This window comes from Seriola dumerili, unplaced genomic scaffold, assembly GCF_002260705.1.
Source record: "Seriola dumerili isolate Sdu_G_001 unplaced genomic scaffold, Sdu_1.0 BDQW01000070.1, whole genome shotgun sequence".
Taxonomy (NCBI): Eukaryota; Metazoa; Chordata; class Actinopteri; order Carangiformes; family Carangidae; genus Seriola; species Seriola dumerili.
In genome coordinates this window covers 29,366-52,366 of record NW_019174325.1, presented here as the reverse complement: position 1 = coordinate 52,366, position 23,001 = coordinate 29,366, and the positions used below count along the sequence as shown (strand labels likewise).

General features: G+C 38.9%; 1 protein-coding gene across 1 annotated transcript; it reads right to left on the bottom strand.

Moving 5' to 3' along the window:
• Positions 1 to 89: 89 nt before the first annotated feature.
• LOC111220527 (putative beta-lactamase-like 1) lies at positions 90 to 11,847 on the bottom strand. The gene is made up of 7 exons (XM_022743610.1): positions 11,760 to 11,847; positions 11,451 to 11,589; positions 7,115 to 7,218; positions 6,860 to 7,017; positions 6,202 to 6,422; positions 1,647 to 1,752; positions 90 to 1,498 (listed from the first exon to the last, which is right to left on the bottom strand). Exons 2-7 carry the CDS (start codon positions 11,554 to 11,556, stop codon positions 520 to 522), a joined length of 1,674 nt encoding a protein of 557 aa, XP_022599331.1. The 5' UTR covers positions 11,557 to 11,589; positions 11,760 to 11,847; the 3' UTR covers positions 90 to 519.
• Positions 11,848 to 23,001: the final 11,154 nt, after the last annotated feature.

Below are 23,001 nucleotides of genomic sequence, written 5' to 3'. Positions count from 1 at the left end.
AGCAGAATACACTACATGGAACAAAATACACAATGATGTACAATATGATTTTTGTTTAACATATTTATTTGTAACTTGGCTTTGTTGTTTACATGTGTTTACAGTGTATTTGAATCTAACCACTTGACATTTAAATAAACAGTGCTTTTACTCTTTCTAGGTCACACTGTAGGCACTTAGAGATAGAAGAGGAATACTGCCACATTGTCCATTAACCAAAGATTATACAGCAGTGTGTCAGTTCTGAAAAGCTTGTAGTAGTTACTTAGCAGAAGAATAACTGCTTTGGAGACAAACCTGAATGATAAAATTGGTATAATGAGCAGAAGGATATTATATTAAAATGCGAGTTCAGATTAATCACAGTAACTTTAATATGAGATCATCCTATGACACTGACCACACATCACCACTGAGCAAATGTTTGCAATATCAAGTTTCCCACTGCATCTGTCCTGGACGCAACTCTCCAATTACAGTGACAAACTTGTGCTGAGCTGAATTCCTGTGTTCCTGTCATTATGAATTAAAGTATGGTCTACCAGCTATCCTTGTCACCCTGTAAGTGTTGAGTCCCGGTGAATCAAACCCTGGTGACACACCTTTCTTGTTTAAGAGGTAAAAGTTGAAGAGCTGTCTGTCCTGTGCCTCCAGGGAGACTGAGGCACTGTTAACTTTCAGCTTGCAAGGGTATGGGCTCTCAAACACCACCCTGAACACCCTATCCTGCAGGTAATCCAGTCGAATAGATCGGTACTTGGACAATACAGTTGTGTCCACCTGTGGTCCAAACTGCTGCATGATCAGCACTCCATCTGAGTCCACCTTAATCTCATAGAAAGTCATATTCCTATAAGTGAAAAAACCAATATATGGAGTTGGGTCGGGAGGCGGTCTGAGAGTTCGATGAGCATCCCTGAAAGCACTCTCCACTGCAGGGATGAGATAGCCGAAGGCCTGGCTCACAAGGTCCTGGTTTGCCGGCCGTACCCCTGCCATCAGGACTACCAGTCCCAGCTTGAGCTGTGGCACTAGGGAGAGGGTGGCTGCATAACCGTCCAGGTCGCCGTCCTTCCTCACCACATCATAGCCAAACTGTTCATTGATCTCCCATGGTGTGCCAGTGGAGTTGGAGAAGTAGCCACTGTGGCATCGTGACACTGGGGTCAGCATGGTGTTCAGTGTATCCTGGCGGAGCAGGGTCCCACCATACGCACCCAGCAGAGCCATCATGAGCTTGGCCATGTCAGCTGCAGTGGAATACATCTGACCTGCAGGTCGGTACCAGCCGAGGTTGTAGAGTGGAGCCGGCTGGCCGTTGCTGTACACACCAACGGCCATCTGCCTTTGAATGGCTGGAGTTAAGTTGAAACCAGTGTCCTCCATGCTGAGCCGCTCCAGAATGTTGTCTGACACCCAGCTCTCAAAGTCTGAGCCAGTCACCTTCTGGGCCAAGATGTTGGCCAATAAGGAAAAAGCAACATTGCTGTAGTGGCATCTGAGGGGGAAGAGACAGTAATGTCACAGATATTCACAAGTTGCCTGGATACAAAATACCAAAAGATTCCTTGTTCTATACATACACAGATTGTCTGAAGTCATCAGAGTCAAAAATAGTGCAACCCAGGAAGGAAACAGAGTCTTACTTGGTGCCTGGATTTGCCACAAGGACATCATCCTGTAACAAACGAAGGGCTGCCTGTGTGTCTCCACTCCAAAGGAGATTAGTTGACCTTAATCTTCTGGGTAAACCTGTAAAAATATTAGGCTTCAGGATGTAGAAAGGGCCTATGCACAATAATCATACATGGAAACATGTATGGAAACATTTCACAGATATCTGTGTAAGAACCAACCATCATTCAGTTAGTGCATGCACAGTGGAACAAACTGTCTTTCAGTTAAATGATGTGGCTCACTTTAATGGAATAGATCCTCAGAATACTGGACGTCCTAACAAAGCAAATGTTCTTTGCATATATGTGTCAAACACATAGGGAAGTTATTATAACTAAGAGTTCAGAGTAACAGTTCAGAAACAACACAACACCACTCCCTGGCTAATTCATCCACCTGTGCAAATCTATATATGTATCTTCTGTTTCTCTCTCTTCTCATGACCATTCCCCCCAAAGACCTCTCCTTTCCTGTCTCACTGGGGCACCAGTGGGGCTGAGCGATCAGCATCATTGCCTCACAGCAAGGAGGTCCTGGATTCCATGAACCACAGGGGATGACAAATCTCATTGAGACACACCCTCACCCTGAGTCTCAATCCCTGGGTTCCTAGACATTCCAGCCATACCATGACTGAGTTCGGCTTGTTCATCCCCATGCATTATCCCCATGCATTAACCCCCTTTCATCTTTCCCCTCAACCCCTTCCATTCCATCAAACACGACCCTCATGCAGTCCTTCTCAAATCCTCTAGCCTTTCCAAATAAAAGTTACTTCTATACTCTACAAATGGATTGGTGTTGTTGGTGAATTTTCTGCCAGTCAGCTTTCTCTATTTTCTTATACAAAATATGGGTTGGGAAAGTCCACATTAAGACTTTGATGATCCTGATGAATGCCATCATCAGGTTAGCAAGAAACCTCTCCAAGAGTGATTGTTCAGAATATGATTTTGTTACTTTCCCCCAGTATCCAGCAGGACCGCCCCTCTGTTAATCTGAGAACACTGAGCTGATTACCTCTATCTATAGACACAGCTCAGTGGAATTATAGCACCTCTCTGTTCAAGTGAGTCAAACCACCAGTTACACAGTATAACAGGTTTGTTATAAACTTGAACTGAAAAGATATCCATAATTTCATCTGCTCATGATTATTTACATATTTATGTGTGCAGTTAACTATTTACATATTTATGTTTATACAATTATTATTTACATATACAAGTGTTTTTGTTGTGAAGCGGACAAAGTGTGGAGTAAAACTGCTGTTTAAAAAAGTTAGTCTCCATCCAGCTGTTTCTTTTACCAAAAGTGATCCATATCCCCACATATCATACCCTCACATTACAGTAGCCTCCAATTATAGTTATAGTTCTTAATAAATATATGAATAAACACTAATATCTGCTAACAACTACACTCTAGACTTAAAGTAAAGTCATGTCAGCTCTGTGAAGTTTGTAATATTAATTATTTGTGATGTGTTGATTCCGGTCCCATTTACAAGGTTGTATGTTGTGGTGTCTTCAGATTTCATTCTATTTAGATCTTTGTCTTTTATTGTCTCTGCCCTGGTATGTATGTGTGGGTACCTTACTTTGTCCATCCTGATAAACTGTACTATGAAGCAGGTTACCAACTGGCTCAGTTAACCCGTGGGTTTTTCTATCTAACTATGAACGCATTCAAGAGGCAGAGTTGTTAATTATAAGCAACATCGTCAGAACCATGAATAAAAGTATTCATATGATATCAGAAGAAATCCTCATACCTGCAGGTAAATCCAAGTATAATGACATCAAAAAGTGATATTCAACAAGGTGAAATGTAAACAACATGACTGTAATAAAAAAAAAAAACTACAAATAATTTCTAATTAGACTACAGATATATTATGAATAAGTGCATGAATTATTATGAAGTTTCTTATTGAATATTTCCGCTCTTTTTCTGATAATGAACAAACTATTATGAACATATGATGTAGATAAAACAGTTAAAGTTAATGTCAGACTGTTTCTGCTGCAGAGAGGAGAGAAAGAAAAGAGGAGAGGAGTAGTTGATGTCTGATGAGTAAGTATGACTGAAATGTTCATTTATAATCATGGAAATATTGAACAGTGTATGGATCATTGTTGGTTTAGTTTTCATTTCCAGTTCTGGTCAGAGAGTCTCCTCATGTTATCTGCAATGAGCTGCAGTGATGAAGAAGCGAGTAAAAGCATCATCACTGTCAGGAATCCTGTTGGATTAAAGAATCTGCGTTCAGTTCAAATGAAGCTACACTGTAAAAAAAAAAATCCTAATTTTACGGAAAATAACTCAAAAAATTTAACAATCTTTTTTTTTTTTATTATTATTTTTTAATTACAAAAGTTTGTAAAATTACAGAAATTATCTATGAATTAAAAGCCAAACTTTTATTTTAAGCATTATGCCAATAATAATGAATTACATTTATTTCCCATTTTTGTAAAGAAAAATTACTGTATTATTTATACAGTATTTTTCTGCTTTCTTAAATTACATACAAATCTATGTAAAATTACAGTAATTATCTGTAATTAAAAATGTAGCTTGTTATTAAAAAGTCTAATGTCCATACTAACAATTTAAAGTTTTCTCTGTAATTTTAGAATAAATCTTATCACTTTTACATTTATGTGCACTTTTACATTCAAACTTTGTAATTCTGGATGCAAATGTAACTAACTTTTTTTCATTACATCAAACATTCAAAATGGTTTGTCACACAACAACAACAACAACAACACACAATCACACACACACACACAGGCACAGGCACACACACAAACACACACACACACACACACACACGTTCAAGTCACATTCAAGAGTCCTCAGTTAATTAAATGTGCATGTCTTTGTACTAGTTGTGGTGGGTTGAAGCTTAAATTGCCTTGGATTACTCGTGTTTGTTCAATTGAAGAGGAAAAAACTTCCACAGGACTACGATGTAAAAAAGATAAACAAAGTTCTTTAATCCAAAGTTTGTTAAATCTTCTTAAAGGATGGTTCAAAGTCAAGTTCTCCTAATCAATAAACTATACTGCGGTAAAAAAAACCATGTGGCTCGGTCCTTGATTAAGCCTCATATGCCTGAATTCACTTCTAAGACCTCTCACAGCACAAAGAGCTCTTTCTCTTAAAGTGACAGTAACCTATTTCACTGCTCTAACAGAAAGCTACCAAAATGCTACCTTCTTGCAGAATATGTTTCATATCTTGCATCAACATGAATTAGATCAATGAATTTTAGCTGACTTTTCACAAATTTTTATAACTACACTTATTCAATGAAATTACTTATTTATTTTAATAAACATTAACTTTCAAACGAAAATATAGACTGTGCTTATTTATTGACTTAGACTTATATGAACTTAACTTGGCTCCTACACTAGTAATCAGAGTCTCTGGAAGAAACACAAGGAGAACATGCAAGCAACACTGCAAGAAAGAACCAGGGTTGAAGCTGAACCCAGGTATAGCAATAAAAGAAAACAGTACAAATTTGACAGTGACCAATACATTTTCTGTGGCCACCAGATTCCATCAGCTCAGGGAACCTTGGTGAATAAAGATATTCGGTCAGTTTGCAAACACTAAAATATGGTATTCTGTATACTGTACTATGTGTGTGTGTGTGTGTGTGTGTGTGTGTGTGTGTGTGTGTGTCTGTGTGTCTGTGTGTCTGTATAAACCCATAGGTATTAATAAAGTTTTACCATACATTATTACCATGGTACAGGTACAGAATCAGGGTATAGGTACAGGGTGAGGGTACAGGTACAGAGTCAGGGTACAGGTACAAGGTCAGGATACAGGTACAGGGTGAGGGTACAGATACAGGGTCAGGGTACAGGTACCGAGTCTGGGTACAGGTACAGGGTCACAATACAAGTACAAGGTCAGGGTCCAGGTACAGGGTTATTGTATAGGTACAGAGTCTGGGAAAAGGTACAGAGTCAGGGTACAGGTACAGGTAATTTGTAAGGGTTAGGATAGAGGTACAGAGTCAGGGTACAGGTACGGGGTCATGGTCATGGTACAGGTCCAGAGTCAGGGTACAGGGTCAGGAATCAGGTACAGGGTCAGGGTACAGGTACAGGGTCAGGGTCACGGTAAAGGTACCAAGTCTGGCCAGAGGTACCCTGACTCGGTACCTGTACCCTGACCCTATACCCTGACTCTGGACCTGTACCCTGACTCGGTACCTGTACCCTGACTCTGTGTTTTGCGTGTCCTCCTAGTGTTATCCATTTGGACTTGTTAGCTTGGACTGTAGCCCAGTCACCTTTGGTTTCATTAAGTCTCTTCACTGAGGCCACCTGCCTACCCTGTGCTCCATCAACAGACACTTGCCTGCCAAGCTCTGATTGGTTGACTGAGAGAACACTACTGAACAAACCAGAGATGATGCTGGTGATACAGTTCTTTGATGTAGATGTAGATGAATGAAAATGATCAGCGCGACATTGATACAGACTGTGCACTTACCTGAGAGCTGGCTGGCCATCCTGCGCAGACTGAGTGCAGGAGTGCGGGTGCTGAGGGTCCTGACTGACGATGGAGCTGCCCCCCCACTTTTCCCCAGTGGGTTCTTGATTGTGAAGTTGTCTGTGTATTTCTCTAGAGGGTCATCCAGAGAGTGTACTAGGCCGTCCTCCCACAGCTTGTACAGCATCAGCGTGGGGAAGATTTTAGAGAGGCTTGCAATTCTACAATCACAGTGATTACACTGAATGCAACACATGCTTATTCCAGCTTACTAAAAAAATATATATCCTGGTCTTATAATACATAGTATTCCCACTGCTGCTGCACAGATTTAAGCACTTTATTTAGTGAGTGGTTGAGTTTCAGTGATTACAGGTCCTATATGATGGTTATACAGTGAAGGTCTAATCCTAACCATGACCCCTAATTCTAACTGTAAGTCTCCAATATCCAATAGAAGAATTAGATTGCAGGTTGCATCATGTGTGATACAAATTATTATTCAGATGGAGCTGCTAATATCATGGACTGGCTGAGCGGCTTTTAGGATTGGATAATATTAATACCTAAGTATTTGGCATGTAAAAAAATCAGCCTTTTGTCATCTCTGTCATATTTTATGTTGATCTCTAAACTTGTGCATGACTGTAAATCTCACCTGTACACTGTGTACTCATTGGGTGCAGAGGAGGAGGGGTTGCTTATGTTCTTCTTGCCAAAGTTTCCATTCCACAGAACAGAGTCATTTAAAACCACAATGGCTGATATTGCTGGTAGCTTGATGGTGTGAATGCTCGACCTCAGGAGTACATCTGTCTGTTAGGAGAAACAGTAAAACTATGACTATACCCAGAGTATCTACATGATAAAACACTATAACATGAATTTCAAAAACTTGTTGAAAGAGCTTCACCTTCTCTAAGGCCACCCTCAGTGATGTTATTGGATGTTTGAGGGGCACAGGCTCAGGGAAGCGAGGGCACATATCCTCGACTGTTGCTTTTTTTACAACCACTTCTGAGGAAAAGGGAAAAAAGCTCATCATGTACGAATCATGCAGACGGGTATTATCATGGTAAGACATGACAGATAGATGTACAATTGAACTGTTTTAGCAGCTCCTAGGTGTGACCACAGATAACTTTCCAACACAGAGGTGGACTCATTCCAGGAGCTGTTTAGCTTAGCTTAGCTTAGCACAGAGACCGAAAGATTTTTCAATGATTTCCCTGTCTTCTTCCCTTTCTCCTTTCATATTTGTCAAAGCAGACCTCAGGCCTGCTTCATCCCTCACCAAGGACATACAAGAGTTCAGCCATGGCAGGGGACGGCTCAAACCAGCAGGTGCTGAAGTACAAACAAACTCTGTGTGACAACAGTGTGTTGAATTCTGCAAAATCCTCACCATGCCAAAATTGTCAGAAATATCTACAGGAAATCACCATGCTACAGATGAGGATTTTAACACTGGAAGCTGAGAAAGGACTTCCTGAGACACTCGCCATAACAATCAGTGGTAACACAGCTAGGTTTGTGCATAACCAGAATACTACCACTAATCAAAGTAGTGTTAATCATGATGCTACCTCAAATATCATAATCCTAAACCTAAATCCTAAAGCAGGACTCATACAGACTTGTCAAAACGGAGTCAGAAAAATATGCTGGCATTGCAGGAAGAAATATAGCACCACCAGGCATGCAGGTCAAAAAAAATATCAACCACTGTTTTAATTAAACGTGAATGAGCCGGAAAGCATTTTTATGAGTGGGAAGCAGGGAAAAAAATTATCTCATTCACAAGGGGTAATGTGAAATCAACACTGGCATACAGAAGAAGCATAAGACACACAAGGACAAAGAATCTGTGCCAGAAGAGGGAGACAGTGCTATCAGATCTGTAAACAATGAAAGGATCATCACATGCAGCTAGCCAAGTGCCATGGACAGTTGTATAACTTGTCTTTTATCCCAGGTACTGTCAAGCCACCCTGGAATCAAACATGTTATTGTGCATGTGGGAGCTGTTGACACCAGGAAAGAAGAATCAGTATTTTCGAAAATAGATTTTTCCAAACTTTTTAACATACTTGACAAGCTGGAAATACAATGATTTATCATTGGGCCTCTAAATTCAGTCGCCTACTTGCACTGAATACATGGCTTTCTAATGCCTGTAAGTCTCAAGGAAGAAACTTAATTGATAACTTCAACTTGTTTTTGGAACAGGATGACTTCATCAAAGGAAAGGGTCCCTACCTAACTGGACATAGACTAAGGTGACTAACAGAAAACTTTCTTCACTATCTGAAGAACCAAAAAACATCCTGCCCCCCTCTCTGTTGCCAAAGTCTCCCATACAGAGCTAGAGCCAGCAGCAGGTTGACAATAGTGACACTGCTCTGCCTGCCCTCCCTGTGGATTGCCCTTCATCACTACCCCCATCCCAGCCCTGGATCTCCCCATCTGTGTTGTCACTCTCCTCTGACTCTCTAACATCCATTCCCTCCCCGTCTCACCTCTTAGGTTCAAAAGCAAGCAGTAACTTCCGAGGCTAAAACATAAAGCCAACACAGAGGCACCAAAAACCACACTTCTTCGGCTGGCTGCTTAAGGCTGGCTCCAAAAGCAAGTCAATCCCCATAGACTCCAATGTTAAAATGCCTAACTTTACAGCATAAATAAACATGTTTACAGCCTGGTACAAAAACGGTTTTGGTGTCTATAGCTAATTTCCTCCTTCATGACAACAGTGCAGGGTTGAATTTTTATATAACTCACCTGTTTAAATTTTATTATGGCTTAAAGCTATGGAGAATTGAGGGTGTACCACTTTGAGTGACAGGTGGGTGAGCGTATGCCTGCCACAAGGCAGCATGCACGGAAATCTCAGCTCGACACACGCCCCTCCTCTTCGCTCATTTTTGTATTAGCCAGGCATTCGGCGGAGTCAGGTACTGGCAAGATGACAATGGAACGATCCACTCTGAGCTTCAAAACCGCTCTTCAGAAACCTATGGGTGATGTCATGGAGACTACGTCCATCTTTATTTACAGTCTATGTCAGATGGAGGACTATACTATTTTTGATCTGTCAATGACTCCCAAAGTTGTCCATGGATCAACAAATGTTGAAAAAAGATACTTTTTTAAGAATACCAGAATACTTTTCATGGAAGCCATCAAATTTGAAACTGCCACAATTTCGAATGACGTGGATGATCTACAAAATTCCTGCACTTCTAAAATTGCAAATGTAATTGATGTCATTATTCCCATTAAGGTGAAATTGATCATTAATAAGCAAAAGGCACTATGGAAAAACATTCATTCTGTAAGGGTCCAAAAAAGCGAGTGTCGGAAAGCAGAACGAAAATAGGGAAAATCAAAGCTCCACATTCACTTAGAAATCTATAATGAAAAATTACGCATTTACAATTTGACCTTGAGAAGTGCAAGGCAATCATTTTTCTCTGATATTATCAACAAAAACAGTAACGGACAGATTAACTAACCCTCCTGTTGCAATATTTCCATAACTAGTTTCTACCAGCAAAAAATGGACAATACCAACCATCCTCTCAACAATATTCTGGCAGGACAGAGAAGCAGCAATAGCAGCAAACGTCTCATGTTACTGCGCTGCAGAACAGAGAGGTTCTTTGTTCCCACTGCCATCAGGCTATACAACAACTCAGCCAAAGGAATTGAACTAATCTAATTGTTATTGTTTATTTATTATTATCTGTTATTTTTATTATCAACAATGAGATAATGGACACATGAATTTCCCCTAGGGGATAAATAAAGTATCTATCTATCTATCTATCTATCTATCTATCTATCTATCTATGAAATGTAACAACTTTGCAGCCTTTTTTAATTACAAGGTTCAAGGCATCAGACATGAAATTTACTCCTCAATGCCAAAGGATAAAGTACCATCACTGCAGCCTCCCCAAAGTCACTTGTTAGATATGACACAATTTTAGTCCATCAATGATAAAACACTGGAAGAAATTATCTACAGTCTCAGGTCTTCTACTTGCTATCTTGATGTTTTACCCACTATCTTCATTTAAACACTACTCAGCAGCCTAGTAAAACAGCTCACTTTAATAGGTAATGCCTCTCTCCAATCTGGCACTTTTCCAAATGCTTTGAAAACAGCAGTCATCAAACCTCCTCTAAAGAAGAGCAATCTTGATACCCCTGCACCAAACAACTATCGCCCTATATCAAACTTACTGTTTTCAAGTGAAGTTATTGAAAAAGTTGTCCACCAGCAACTTAGCAACTTTGTAAATCTGCACAATTGCTTTGATAACTTTCAGTCTGGTTTTCGGCCCAATCACAGCACTGAGACTGCACTCATAAAAGGTAATAAATGACACTTGCCTGAACACAGACTCAGGCAAAGTCTCTGTTTCAGTGTTGTTGGATTTAAGTCCTGCTTTTGACGCAGTGGATCATATAACTATTCTTTTTTCTGACCCTTTTAAGTAACAGTAAAAGGCTAACATGATTCCACCAGTGAGAAAGTCACTGGTCCAGTTGGATGGCTGAACTGTGGTGACAGACTACCTATCTGCACTAATAAATTATTATGATATTATTAATACAATACATTATTTAATGGTCTTATTTTACAGTATTGAGTATATGACAGTATTCTGCAGTTCCAGAATATCTCTGTACTGTAGGCAGTGCTGTACTGTAACTGTCTGTAACTTGTGAATGAAGATGATTTAAAATATCATTAGTGATAGGGTATAGTAGGGAATACATTGTTTGTTACAGCAAAAGTCCAGCAGCACACACTAGCCATAAAACTATAATTACTGTACAGTTCATTATAAAGTGCTGTAAATATGTTGGCCTGCTTAAATGTTCCCAGGGGCACAAGGTTATAAAGCTGAGCTGTTGAGACATTCAGGTACAGCATATTGGATACAGTCAGACAGTACACCCTGAATTTTACATTTATGTCACATACAAAGCTCCACTGCTCTGCTCCACCCTCCCTCCTCCTCTTGTCTCTCAACAGGAGTTAAAGTGTGCTTTAACGGGGCAGCTAATCCTTCTGTCACTATTTCCAGCTCTATGTAATCCTGCTGCAGTTTCTGCAAACGAGCAATTATAGCAAAGAGGCTAAGAACGGCTCACTCAGTTCAACAGTTACTATATGTTTTAAAAAGTCTGAGTAGGTGTTCTAAGGTGTAAATCTATAGTGTTGGGATAAACTTTACCTGTCTTCAGCTTTGGCATCCGATACTGCCATATAAAACAACAGGTCATTGCCACTGAGAGCAGAAAGAAGACAACCATGCCCAGCATGGTCCATTTCACCTTCATCTTGCTTAGTGACTGTTATGGGCCAGATGCAGTCTAGAAAAAATGTCAGTAAAATGTATTGAAGAATGAGTGTACCTCGACATAAATCACAAACCACATATGTATGTTTTTCATTATATTTGGCATGCAAAAAGTTTGCTAACAACTTAAATAAAAAATTACTTTGATAAACAGCAGCTGCAGGTTCAAATCATTTACCTTACCAAAGGAGGGAAATCCAGCCTTAGAGTTCTCCCATTATCTTTGTGTCATTGTTCATCTTCAGATGGCACAAATCCACCTTCGTTTCTTAAAAGGTTCACAAAGGAAAGGGCAGCAGGACTGTATGAGCTCAGCTCCACTGCTCCTGAGCATTCATTGGCCACAGACCACCACCCGCATGCACTTAATCCTGACTGTGATCCCTGGCTCCAGATGAAGGGCTGATTCTATTCCCACTCCGCTGCTATGACATCATAATCTGCTGGGAGATTCAGCTACATTGCCAAATGTAAGGAGAACTGTGGAGTGGAAACCTAAGCACTCATCCTCACCAATCAAATCATCTCATATCCTCCAGGGTTAATTCTCTGCACGCATCACTCATCTGCTGCTGAATGCTTTTCATTACTCTATCAGAAGGACAGTGCAGGGTGTCCTGGAAATTAATGATTTACCAGTTATGAATAAGCATAGGTCTGATAGCTGGGAGGGGCTCTGCAAGCGAACAAGTTTTCAAAAGCACTATTTCAACCGTCTCACAGTAAATCAAGCTCCTGACTCCATCAAAGTTCCATAGTTAGGTCATATCACATAATCGGAGCAAATTCCCTTAGCTGAACCTTTGCTTATTGCCCTCAATGACCACTCCAACCACTAGGGGGGACTTTAGTAGCTTCTTACATCATGCAGTGTCTCTACCACATTCTATTTGTAAACAGTCTGCTTTTAATCTACTGGCCTTTTTTCATAATATGTCAAGATCATCCTGTATAAACACTGATCTTTTTTTTCTTACTCTTGAGTTAAAAAAAAATGACTATACTTTTGCATCTGTTGTTGAACGTGGATGGCACTTTATTCAGTTATAAACTACTATAAGTTTTTATGACAATATATCTGTAACACAAAGGTTTTTAGTGCCTCTGAACAACATGGGGGATTAAATATAATACAAAAATCAAACATCGTTTCATGCTGGAATTGCTTTGTTGATATGACATATATTGTTCCATAATTGCATCAGAATACTTTGGTAAGATGTATTGTTGGTTTGACAAATAAATTAATAAATAACTTAATGGTGTCACTCTCTGTTTTCTGAGCTTTTCAAATCTTCATCATCATAGTATTTACTCAGTTGTTATAAATGGATGGTTTATCTGGAACCAAATTGGCTGATCAAAAGCTGCACTCAGTCAATAACAGACAGTTTTCTTCTATAAATAAACACAATGAAAAAATTTATTTCACAAATTCCATGTGTGATTGGAGCAGACTGACAGTTCCACCCCAGGAAAGCCTTGGCTTGCTGTGCATGACAGTTTCATAAGTCATTAAATATTTAGTGTTCATTCATGCCCTAGGGTTTGAAAAACTCAGTTGTGATGTTTAACTGTGGAAATTGTTTCCTGGAGCTGACTAATGTCACTTCCCGGCAACGCTTATTTTTACTATTTTATGCAGAAGCCTAGAGCAGTATCCTGCCTTCACCACTCATCACTATCAAGTACAAATTCAGCTGAAGTTTGGGATTATTATCTGGTAAATTATTGGATGGTTTACATTCTGCATCGTCTACACATCATGAATTAATTTACAGTGATTGACTGACCGGTCTGTCTCACTGAATGTAATATAAAATATTAATCAATACACAGTAGCATGCAAAAGGGACTACTATAAATTGAATTTGAAATAAAATTAAAAATTGAAGATTAAAAACTAAATTAAACAGAAAATAAAATTAAAAAATTAGATACAATTAAAGCAAATTAAATCACATTAATTAAAGTTAAATTAAATAAAAATAATTTAATAATTTAATTTCACTGAATAAAAATATGAATTCCATTGAAAATATTTGATTACATTAAATTAATCTAAAAAGCAAAAATACAATGAAATTAAAAGTTAAATCGAATAGTAAATGATATGAAATTTCTTCAATTTCAGTTTCTACAGACTTAATGGAAACCCATAACATAGTTGGTGTGTTACATACCACTTTGTTATAGATAAAGTTGCTTAAAAAAAGGTGTTCAGGGCATCCTGCAGCAGGACTATCAGGAGCCACAGTAATGCCCAACACCAGCTATCAGCTGAAGCTCTGGTGAAGTTGGGTGATAACAGCAGGACAATGGGGTGAAATCTTAACCAACAGATGTGCTTTGGAATGACTTCACAGACCTCTTTATACCAGACATCCTGACAATCTATCTGGCAGCTCTATAGGAAAGTGCTGCTATTTCAACTATTTTAACAGTGTGTCAGAAATCTCATCCAGGTGCTAGCTTTTTCAAAAAGAAAAGTAGGTGTGCAGCCAGACAGACAGAGAGCATTGTCACTATGGCAACCTCTAAGTTGAGGGAGGGGGCACCCATCTGGGTCAAATTACCTGATTAGAGCCTCCTCTAATATCTGTAGTGTTTATCAACCACTTTACTGACATTTCTGTCAAAATCCAGTACAGACTGCTCCAACACTAAATACAGACAATGATTTACACAACTTTGAACTGATTTCACTGGAAATACGTTTCACTCCAGCTTTAATCAGGAAGCATTCGTCAGTTAATTTCAGTTTTCATTCTAACTGACATAGAAACACAAATAAATACTGACAAGCAGAGAGGTACACAAACAGATAAACAAGCAGACAGACACAGACAGGTAAACAAGTAGACAGACAGACAGATAGATAGATAGATAGACACACACATAATCAGACACACAAACATACACACGCACACATAGACAGCTGTTTAAGAGTTTGTACTCATAGAGGGAGATAACATTTCAGACTGGACAGAACAACAGGAAATACAGCAGCAGCCATATTGAATTTAACATGCTCACCTGGTGTTATCATCCTGATCCTCCTTTTACTTTCCTTCGTTTGTTAACTACTCTTGCATACTTTGTGCTACATAAGCTATTAAAACATTCAGCTTCTTCAGGAGATATATCCTTTCTTTCAACTTTTTGATAATATTAATTCAATAATTTTTGAAATAATTAGTTTTTCCTGCAATATTTTAGAATGTAAGTGAATGGAGACAATGTTCAACTCCTTATTCAACCTTTAAACTGTTCACAACACTTCCAACTATTAAGCAATTATTCAGCTTATTAATTAAATTAAAGTTTCTACTGTTGAGGATACAGGTCATCTTTCTGTTACTAATACAAATGATTACTTCTTCAAATTTTAAGGCATTTTATTCCTACTTCCACCTATGGTGGTAAATAATTTGACTTTCAAGTATTTCAGCAACATGTTTCAGTTCTCATCTTTTGCTTTGTGTCAGTAATCTTCTTCAGGTGTTTAATTACAAGTTTTGATTGTACATTTCTTATTTCTCAGGTTATTTTGCAGCCAATTTAGGCAATTTAGCTTCCAAAAAACATATTTTTCTGTTTTTTACATTTTTATATATTTTCTATAGTTTTGTGCTGTTTGTTACACCTTCAACAACTTCAGGCCCTTTTCAATCATTTCAGGACATTCAACCTCCAGCTTACAAGTTATGCTTTTAATCTTCAGCTATTGCTTCAGCTACCTCAGCATTGCTTGAGCAGATGCTTCAGGAAACTCATTCAGCTCTCAGCATTCACACACATTTTCAGCAGGAAATGCATTGTCTAGTTGGTGGAATTGGTGAATGAAGCAATCCCACTATATGTTGTTGTCATGTCAAAAATGTTTCTCTTTATAATTATTATTTTTTCTTCCGACCCGTCTTTTGGCCCACTACAAGTCCCACACTGTTTGTCATAGAAACTCTATTCAAACGTTAAAACGTGTGCCTCGATCAGGACATTCCGGGCATTCCTTTTCTCATTGATAAGTCTAATAATTTCTGAAATATTGATCATTTTGTCTGACTTTTTTACAATGGACCTCAATGGAGAGAATGTTCAAATCCTTGAAACCTTTCTCCTCTTTGAACCTCAACTACTTCGCCAAACTTTTAGCTAGAGACTTAATTTAATCTTTAATCTTTAAACGGGTCCCAAGACTTTCAGCTATTTAAATCCATTTCAATTTTTTGATATCTTATACAGTTTTTCATTTGTCGCAGTTTTAGTTTTATGCTTTTTTCTGATCACTTTCGAGTTTATAATTGGTGTGTATTGTGTGGAATGTTCAGGGCTGGAGTGGGTGACATCACTTGAGTGGGAGAAGGGATTAAATGGCTCAAAAAAATTCCTTTCAAACTCGTCTTCCAGGCCACAAATTTAACTCTATGATTATTTCCCACCAACTAGACAAACTTGTCGGCTTTCAGACAATGTGACTGACAAAGCACAGAGACTCACAGAATTTGAACTGTGCCCTTTCAAAGTGGCAGGTTACCATCTAACTGCCCCATTCACCCTAATGTAAAATGAGAGCAGAAAATCAGGAGGAAACATTTTTTTTTAAATCACTGCATTGGCCACATTTTTGGCACCGCAGACAAACATTTTATATGACTGTATGACAGCAAAGTCTCCTCTCTCAGAAAATCTAAACATTCATGTGATAACAGTTATCATATTTCACTGACAAGCCTAAGTTCAACAAGTATATTTCAACTGAATCTCTGTCCCACTCAGTCAGACCAAAGCAGTTAAAATCACCAGGGCAACCTCTGAATGCAGGAATGGGGCTACACAGGTGGATCAAATTACCTGATTAGAGACTCCTCTGATATCTGTGCCGTTTATCAACCACTTTTGTGACATTTCTTTCAAAGTCCAGCTACAGACTCCTCCAACACTAAATACAGACAATAATTTACACGTTTATTTTTACAGGGAATATGTTTCAGTCCGGTTTTATTCAGGAAAGATTTGGTCGTTAATTTCAGTTTGGCTCTAGAAACACCAAAACCACATGATTGATGTATTACCTTTAACCAGTGTTTTCCAGGTGCTACCTTTTTCAAAGAGAATGACAGGTAGGCACCCAGTGAGACAGCATTGTTACCATGCCAACCTCTGAGTGGAGGGAGGGGGCACACATGGGTCAAATTACCTCATTAGAGACTCCTCTGATATCTGTGGTGTTTATCAACCACTTCACTGACATTTCTGCAATGATTTACACACATCTCAACACACAGAAATACAGACAAGCAGAGAGGTACACAGACAGAAAGACAGGCAGACAGACACACACACACATATACACACACACACAAACGGACACATAGACACATTGACAGGTACACGGACAGGCAGATAGACAATGTGATGGAAAGTGTGTCATGTGCACTTACCACAGAGAATCTAACTTGGTGTGTGTCCCTGTGTCAGGGTTGCGTTATACTGATCCATCCAAAAACAGTTCAAAGTCTGGATTTTGCAAAGGTGTTTCTTGCAAAATCTGGTCTGGGGGGAACAAACTTCAGTTATTGCAGCAACACAGTTGTGTTGTTCTCCAACTCCTTCCGCGGGGAGAAGAGTTGCAGGGTTAAGAACATTGCATCTTTTCACAGTGATATTAGGCACACTGTAAAATCCAATTTGTTATCATTACTTAAAAAAAGCATGCAAACCGATTGCACTTAACAATCAAGTAAAGAGAAATAGGTATTGTAAGTTGTACTAACTAAGGTATTGTAAGTTGTACTAACTAATGCTTCTTTAGTAGAGTACACTTAAACATGAATTAAAGCAACTAAAACAATCAAGTAGAGTGTACTTGATAACTTACTTTAGATGTACTCTCGATTTAGTAAAGACTACTCAGAATTACCATTTTAATCTACTTAATTATTGCACGTGACATTTACTCTGTGTCTAGTCCATACAACACACTTATCTAAGTTGGACTAACTTATGTGACATTCTCTGTAACTTAGCATTTCTAAGTTATATTTATTTGAGTAGCAATCTGACTTACTTGCTAAAACCATGCAAACCGATTGCATTGAAAAAAGCAAGTAAGTGTTACTACAGTAACCTAAGTGCTTCAAATATCTATACATGAATGAAAAACAGGTTCCAATCTCCTTAAAATAATCCAATTTACAGTTCCAACAATCAAAATAAATCAAGGTAATAACACAGTTGAAATTTCAAGTCTATCCATTTTTCTTTAATTTTTCTTCCTTTTATATCAACACGTCAACAATACATTCAATTGTTGACTTTCCAGCATCAGAATCATTTCGGAACAAAAATGATACATCTGATTTTGAGGTGCTTATTTTAAACAGTGAGGTAACAGTAAGACAAGCTTAAAGGGATAGTTCAACATTTTTTAAAATTGGCCTATTGCCGTAATCACTATAGTCTTATGAGTAGGTACATTACCTGTTTGCCATGGCAAATACTGGCTTCTGTACACCAAAATAAATGACAGTATAAAAAATAAGCTCAACCACTACTACATTTTTGGGACCATACCAACAGGTACAACTATGCAACAATATACTGATCTTTTTTAGATCAAATTTGGTAATAAAACAGACATGTACTGAATGTTTTACATCGTACAGTGAAACAATAACTTTTTCTTCAGAACAACAATCTGAAACACCAAATTTTCACCTATGTTACACTTCTCTTACAACTCACTGCTATAAGAGTACAATGAAGTCTGCTGGACTCTCTGCCTATATATACACTAGTACCAAAATCTTTGTTGGTACAATAATGTGCCAGTAATACTTGCTAGCGGATAAAAATAAATAAGTATAAATCTGAAGAAAAGAAAATTCAACCCTGACCTTTGATTTGACATATAATCCTGAAAACAATAATAACAATAATACAGTAATAACAGTTTATAGACCAACCTTTGTAAAGAACCAACATGCTGACAAGTGCAAAGTGGCTTCATTCAACAACATGAAAGTGTAATGACTGGCAATGGATCTCACATGTGTGAATGAATAGATGTACATCTACCGCCTCTAGATGTAACTTGCTGATGAACCCGTGGACTGACAATCTGAATGGAGTGTCTTAATTTAGTGAACAATAAAAAGTAACTGAATCCACTCTCATTAACAAGTGAGATTTGCCAAATGTCACCACTCATACATTTATTTGCATTCTAACTCAACAGGAGATTTTTAAGACTTTGCAGTTTTGGTGGGAGTTTGTTCTCTCCCAAGCCAAGCATCACTCTTTGAATGAAGCCGAAAGTGTTTTTCATGGGTTTAGGGTAGTCCAAATGTAAAGCATACGACAGCCCAAACAAGAGGCAAAGTGCCTCAGGTAGGTTCTGGAGATCATCCATTACAATACCTCCTTCAACAATGATGGCAGTATGCACTGGGTCAAGGTGGAGCTGATTTGGAGAGAGTTGCATATCTTCAGGGACAACAGTCAGCACCCCCACAGATACTTGTGCCCAGGTCTCATCACTGTCACAATCCTGTAATGAAACCAAAAAAAAGTATTGTATTATTATATCAGTGGCATAAAATGGTCTTAGAATGACAGTTATATTGTTAAATGCAATTATTTTTGGGACAATATATTCAACAAAATGTTTATCATGATCCGTCATGGCACTTGGGTCTGTGCAACCTTTAATTTTTTTAATTTTTTTTTTTTTTTTTAAATCAAAGTGGCACAGGCCATCAAAAAAGTTGCTGACCCCTTTCTTACACCAAATCTATATCAATCTAAAAAAAAACATTAAATTTTTTTTGAGGCATTTCTGCTTTATTTGACAATAGAGAGACAGAAAAGGCAGGGGAGAGAGGAGGTGACATGCACCAAAGCTCTCCTTCCAAATCAAACCCCAGCTGCTGTGGTTTGGACGTCTCTACCAGGTGAACTACCAGACAAACCAAATGCATCTGCATTTAAAACTTCAGGAGAGCATATGTATCACATATTAAGGCTGTGTCCTTACTGCAGCGACCCTGGGTTTGAATCCGACCTGGGCCATCACTCAAAAAAAGAGCAGAAACCACTAAAAATGTATGTACACTGTCTTCTATTAAAATAACTCAATTTTGGAGATGAAAGGTGTATTCCTCTCACTTTACAGGTGCTAGGCTGGTAACACTGTTGGCATACACTGAACTGTCAGTTAGCAAGCAGCCAATAATGTTTGTACTGAGCTCATGGATATATTCGGCATTACATTTTTTATCTCACTCTCAGTGAGATACTGGTAAATACAAAGCTAATTCCCCCAGAACTGTGTGTGCTCCTTTTAGATGTAACTATGAGAACTTACGAAGCAGGTTTTGTAGAAGTTACTCGGGTCATCACCAAGTAGAACAGGGAGGCCTCGGAGTACAATGGTGCGCATTGCCGTTACATCTGGTTTCTAGAAGTGGATGATGAACAAATTAAGCTCAAGATAATGCAGCATTCAAAAGTTACAGTACACAAATGTTTGTGAAAGTATATGAAACAGTTATCACCACATTGTTTGACAGTGCAGCAAATCAATTCTACTGATTGGAGAATTGAAAACCCAAAGCTTTAACAGCGAATAGCAACACAAGTTCTATAGGGGTTGTAGGTTGTACTCATATTGTATCTTATATACTGTATATTTCTTGCGACAATCCATCTCAGTTCATCAGTGGAGGCGAGTTGGACACCTGTGATCATCATTAAGACACAGCTCTTGCATAATCCAGTCCCAGGAAGACTGTTTTTCAAGGCCAAAAACTAGCTTCACATCATCAGAATGCACCCCCACCCACTCAAATTCATTGCAACTGTTCACATACCATATTTCCCCAAATAATAGCTGGGGCTACTATTAACAAAAAATGAGTTTTGGACCAGGCTACAAATAATACAAATAACAAACTGGTCCATGTTACTGTTATGTCTGTTACAAGTAAGAAAGATAGTTCAGAACAGATACTGAACTACTAAAAGAGGCTGCTAATAGGTGCCCAGTTTTAAATTGAGGAAATACGGTAATAGCATTATAACCATGAGAAAGGTAGCATCCCCCCCAAAAAAATACTACTGGTGCCTCTCCAGCCATGTCCCATCTTCTCCCCCTAACCACTGTTGTTGCAAAAAAATGCAGCAAAACAACAATCACTATTTGAAGTCAACTTACCATGAGAAATAAAGACAGAAGAAGCCTTTCATAGACTTACCCCTGAATCAATTTGTTGCACCAACTCAGTCAGGGTCTCTCCCACAGTTCCTTTCTTGGACTTGAAGATCGTGACAAAGCGTGGTGTATGACGGTCCAGGGCACCAAAAAAGTCCATCTGTAGGTTTTTGGTGACTATCCTGTTGAACTCTGCAAACACCTACAAAACACAGCATAAAAGCATAGTGACTAAATAGTGTTGGGCCAGTGTGGAAAAAATACCTTCACAGTTGTTAATAGTTTAATTGCCAAATAAAACAGTAATTGGCAGATTGCCATTTAGTATTTAGTCACCAGACAGAATGACAGAACAGAGGGGGTGGAGTGCTGCAAAAAAAGGCTAAATTTTTTTATTATTTCAGTACTTACTTGTCTCTCCGTAAAAAGAGCTGGCCACCGCTCCTTCAAGATTTTCATTGGCGGTCCGCCCTCCACAATCTCCCTTCTCTGCATTGGGAAGGTCTGGTCCATCTTTGATGCAATGACGGTTCCACTGGGGTTCCGTTTTTTCATTTCTTCAACCAGGAGTTTTCTCGCAGCCTCCAGGCTATCTTCACTCTGCCCCTCAGGAATGTCCGGTAAGTAATTGACCTCATACCTTTTTGGTCTTTTGAGGCCTTTTGAAGCCATTTGTGGACTACCTCCTTTCCCAGCATTTATCGCAACCTCTATACACCCTGCTCTTTTCAGTTTACTACGATAGTTCCCCATTTTGTATTTTAAGCTATACTTCCAGCCAGAACACCCATCTGGTGAACCTGGTTCCCTCAAGCAGGGATGTTTGCTGATGAGTGCAAGTGCCACAGATTGGAGCCGCTCAACAGTTGGGTAGGTATCAAATTTGTAAATTGTCTCAGCAAGCTTTTCCAGAATACCATGCTTCATGTCTTTTGGTACATTCCAGTGTATTTTGTCTTGTAGATATGCAAGATTAGCCTGTCTAAGTCTAAATTCCACATCAACTGAGAAATTTGGAACATCAAAAAACTCTGGCCATGGCTCTTGTCTCATTGATGAAGATGAGCTGTGTGTGGACAGAATCTCTGTATCATCAGAGACAAAGGAGGTATCAGATGTGCTGGTGGTGGCGGCTGTCACCAGCAGCGGAATGACCTTCACAGTAGCTCTTGTAGTTGGCAAGTCTCCTATGTCATTGAGGTTGCAGAGGGCATTATCGAAGTCAGGATCTTCATACATAACACTGAAGTCATACTGCAGCTTGCATTTTTCCTTGATTTTGGTCTGAAGTTCTTCAACCGTCTTTGGTTTTCCATCTAGTGACACTTTCTGTATGTCCTGTTCCGTTATGATGACTCTCAGTTTGTAGCTTTCCATGGTCCTAGAAAAAGTAAGTATAACTTTAGTGCATAGTCTACATACTGTCATTCAGCATAATATGTAACGCTTAAGTGTCACATATACATTGCCTTTCACTCGGTAGGAGGATAAAGGGAAAACATCATTCAGCTCAGACAACTGGGTGACAGTGAGAGACCCTGCCCCACTGAGGCACAACTCATAAGCACATAAATGTTCAATGTACCATGCGGTCAAAAGCCTGCAGACAAACAGGATTTCTGTGTTGATGACAACAATGTGTGTTATTTTCCTGAACTCTGGGAGACCTGAGCAACTGCCAACTGAAATGATCATATCTGTGCTGTATTTAACACCATGAACACAAGCAGAAGATGCAACCAGCACTGTACTTTGTTTGGCATTTCGCTGATGAAGCAAACTCTGAACATTTTCAGGGAAAGATGTGACCAAAACTGACCTCACTTTATCAATTTCCAAAGGAGGCTTGAAGAATGTTGAGGAGTCTAAATGAAAGGCCATCATCTTCTGGTGTCTTACAGCCAAGGTATGTGCCTCATTCTTGAAGTTATGAGTGTNCAGAAGATGCAACCAGCACTGTACTTTGTTTGGCATTTCGCTGATGAAGCAAACTCTGAACATTTTCAGGGAAAGATGTGACCAAAACTGACCTCACTTTATCAATTTCCAAAGGAGGCTTGAAGAATGTTGAGGAGTCTAAATGAAAGGCCATCATCTTCTGGTGTCTTACAGCCAAGGTATGTGCCACATTCTTGAAGTTATGAGTGTCACGCACAACTTTTTTGAAAAATTTGTGCTTCCCCTCAAAACGCATCGTCCACACATCTAGTA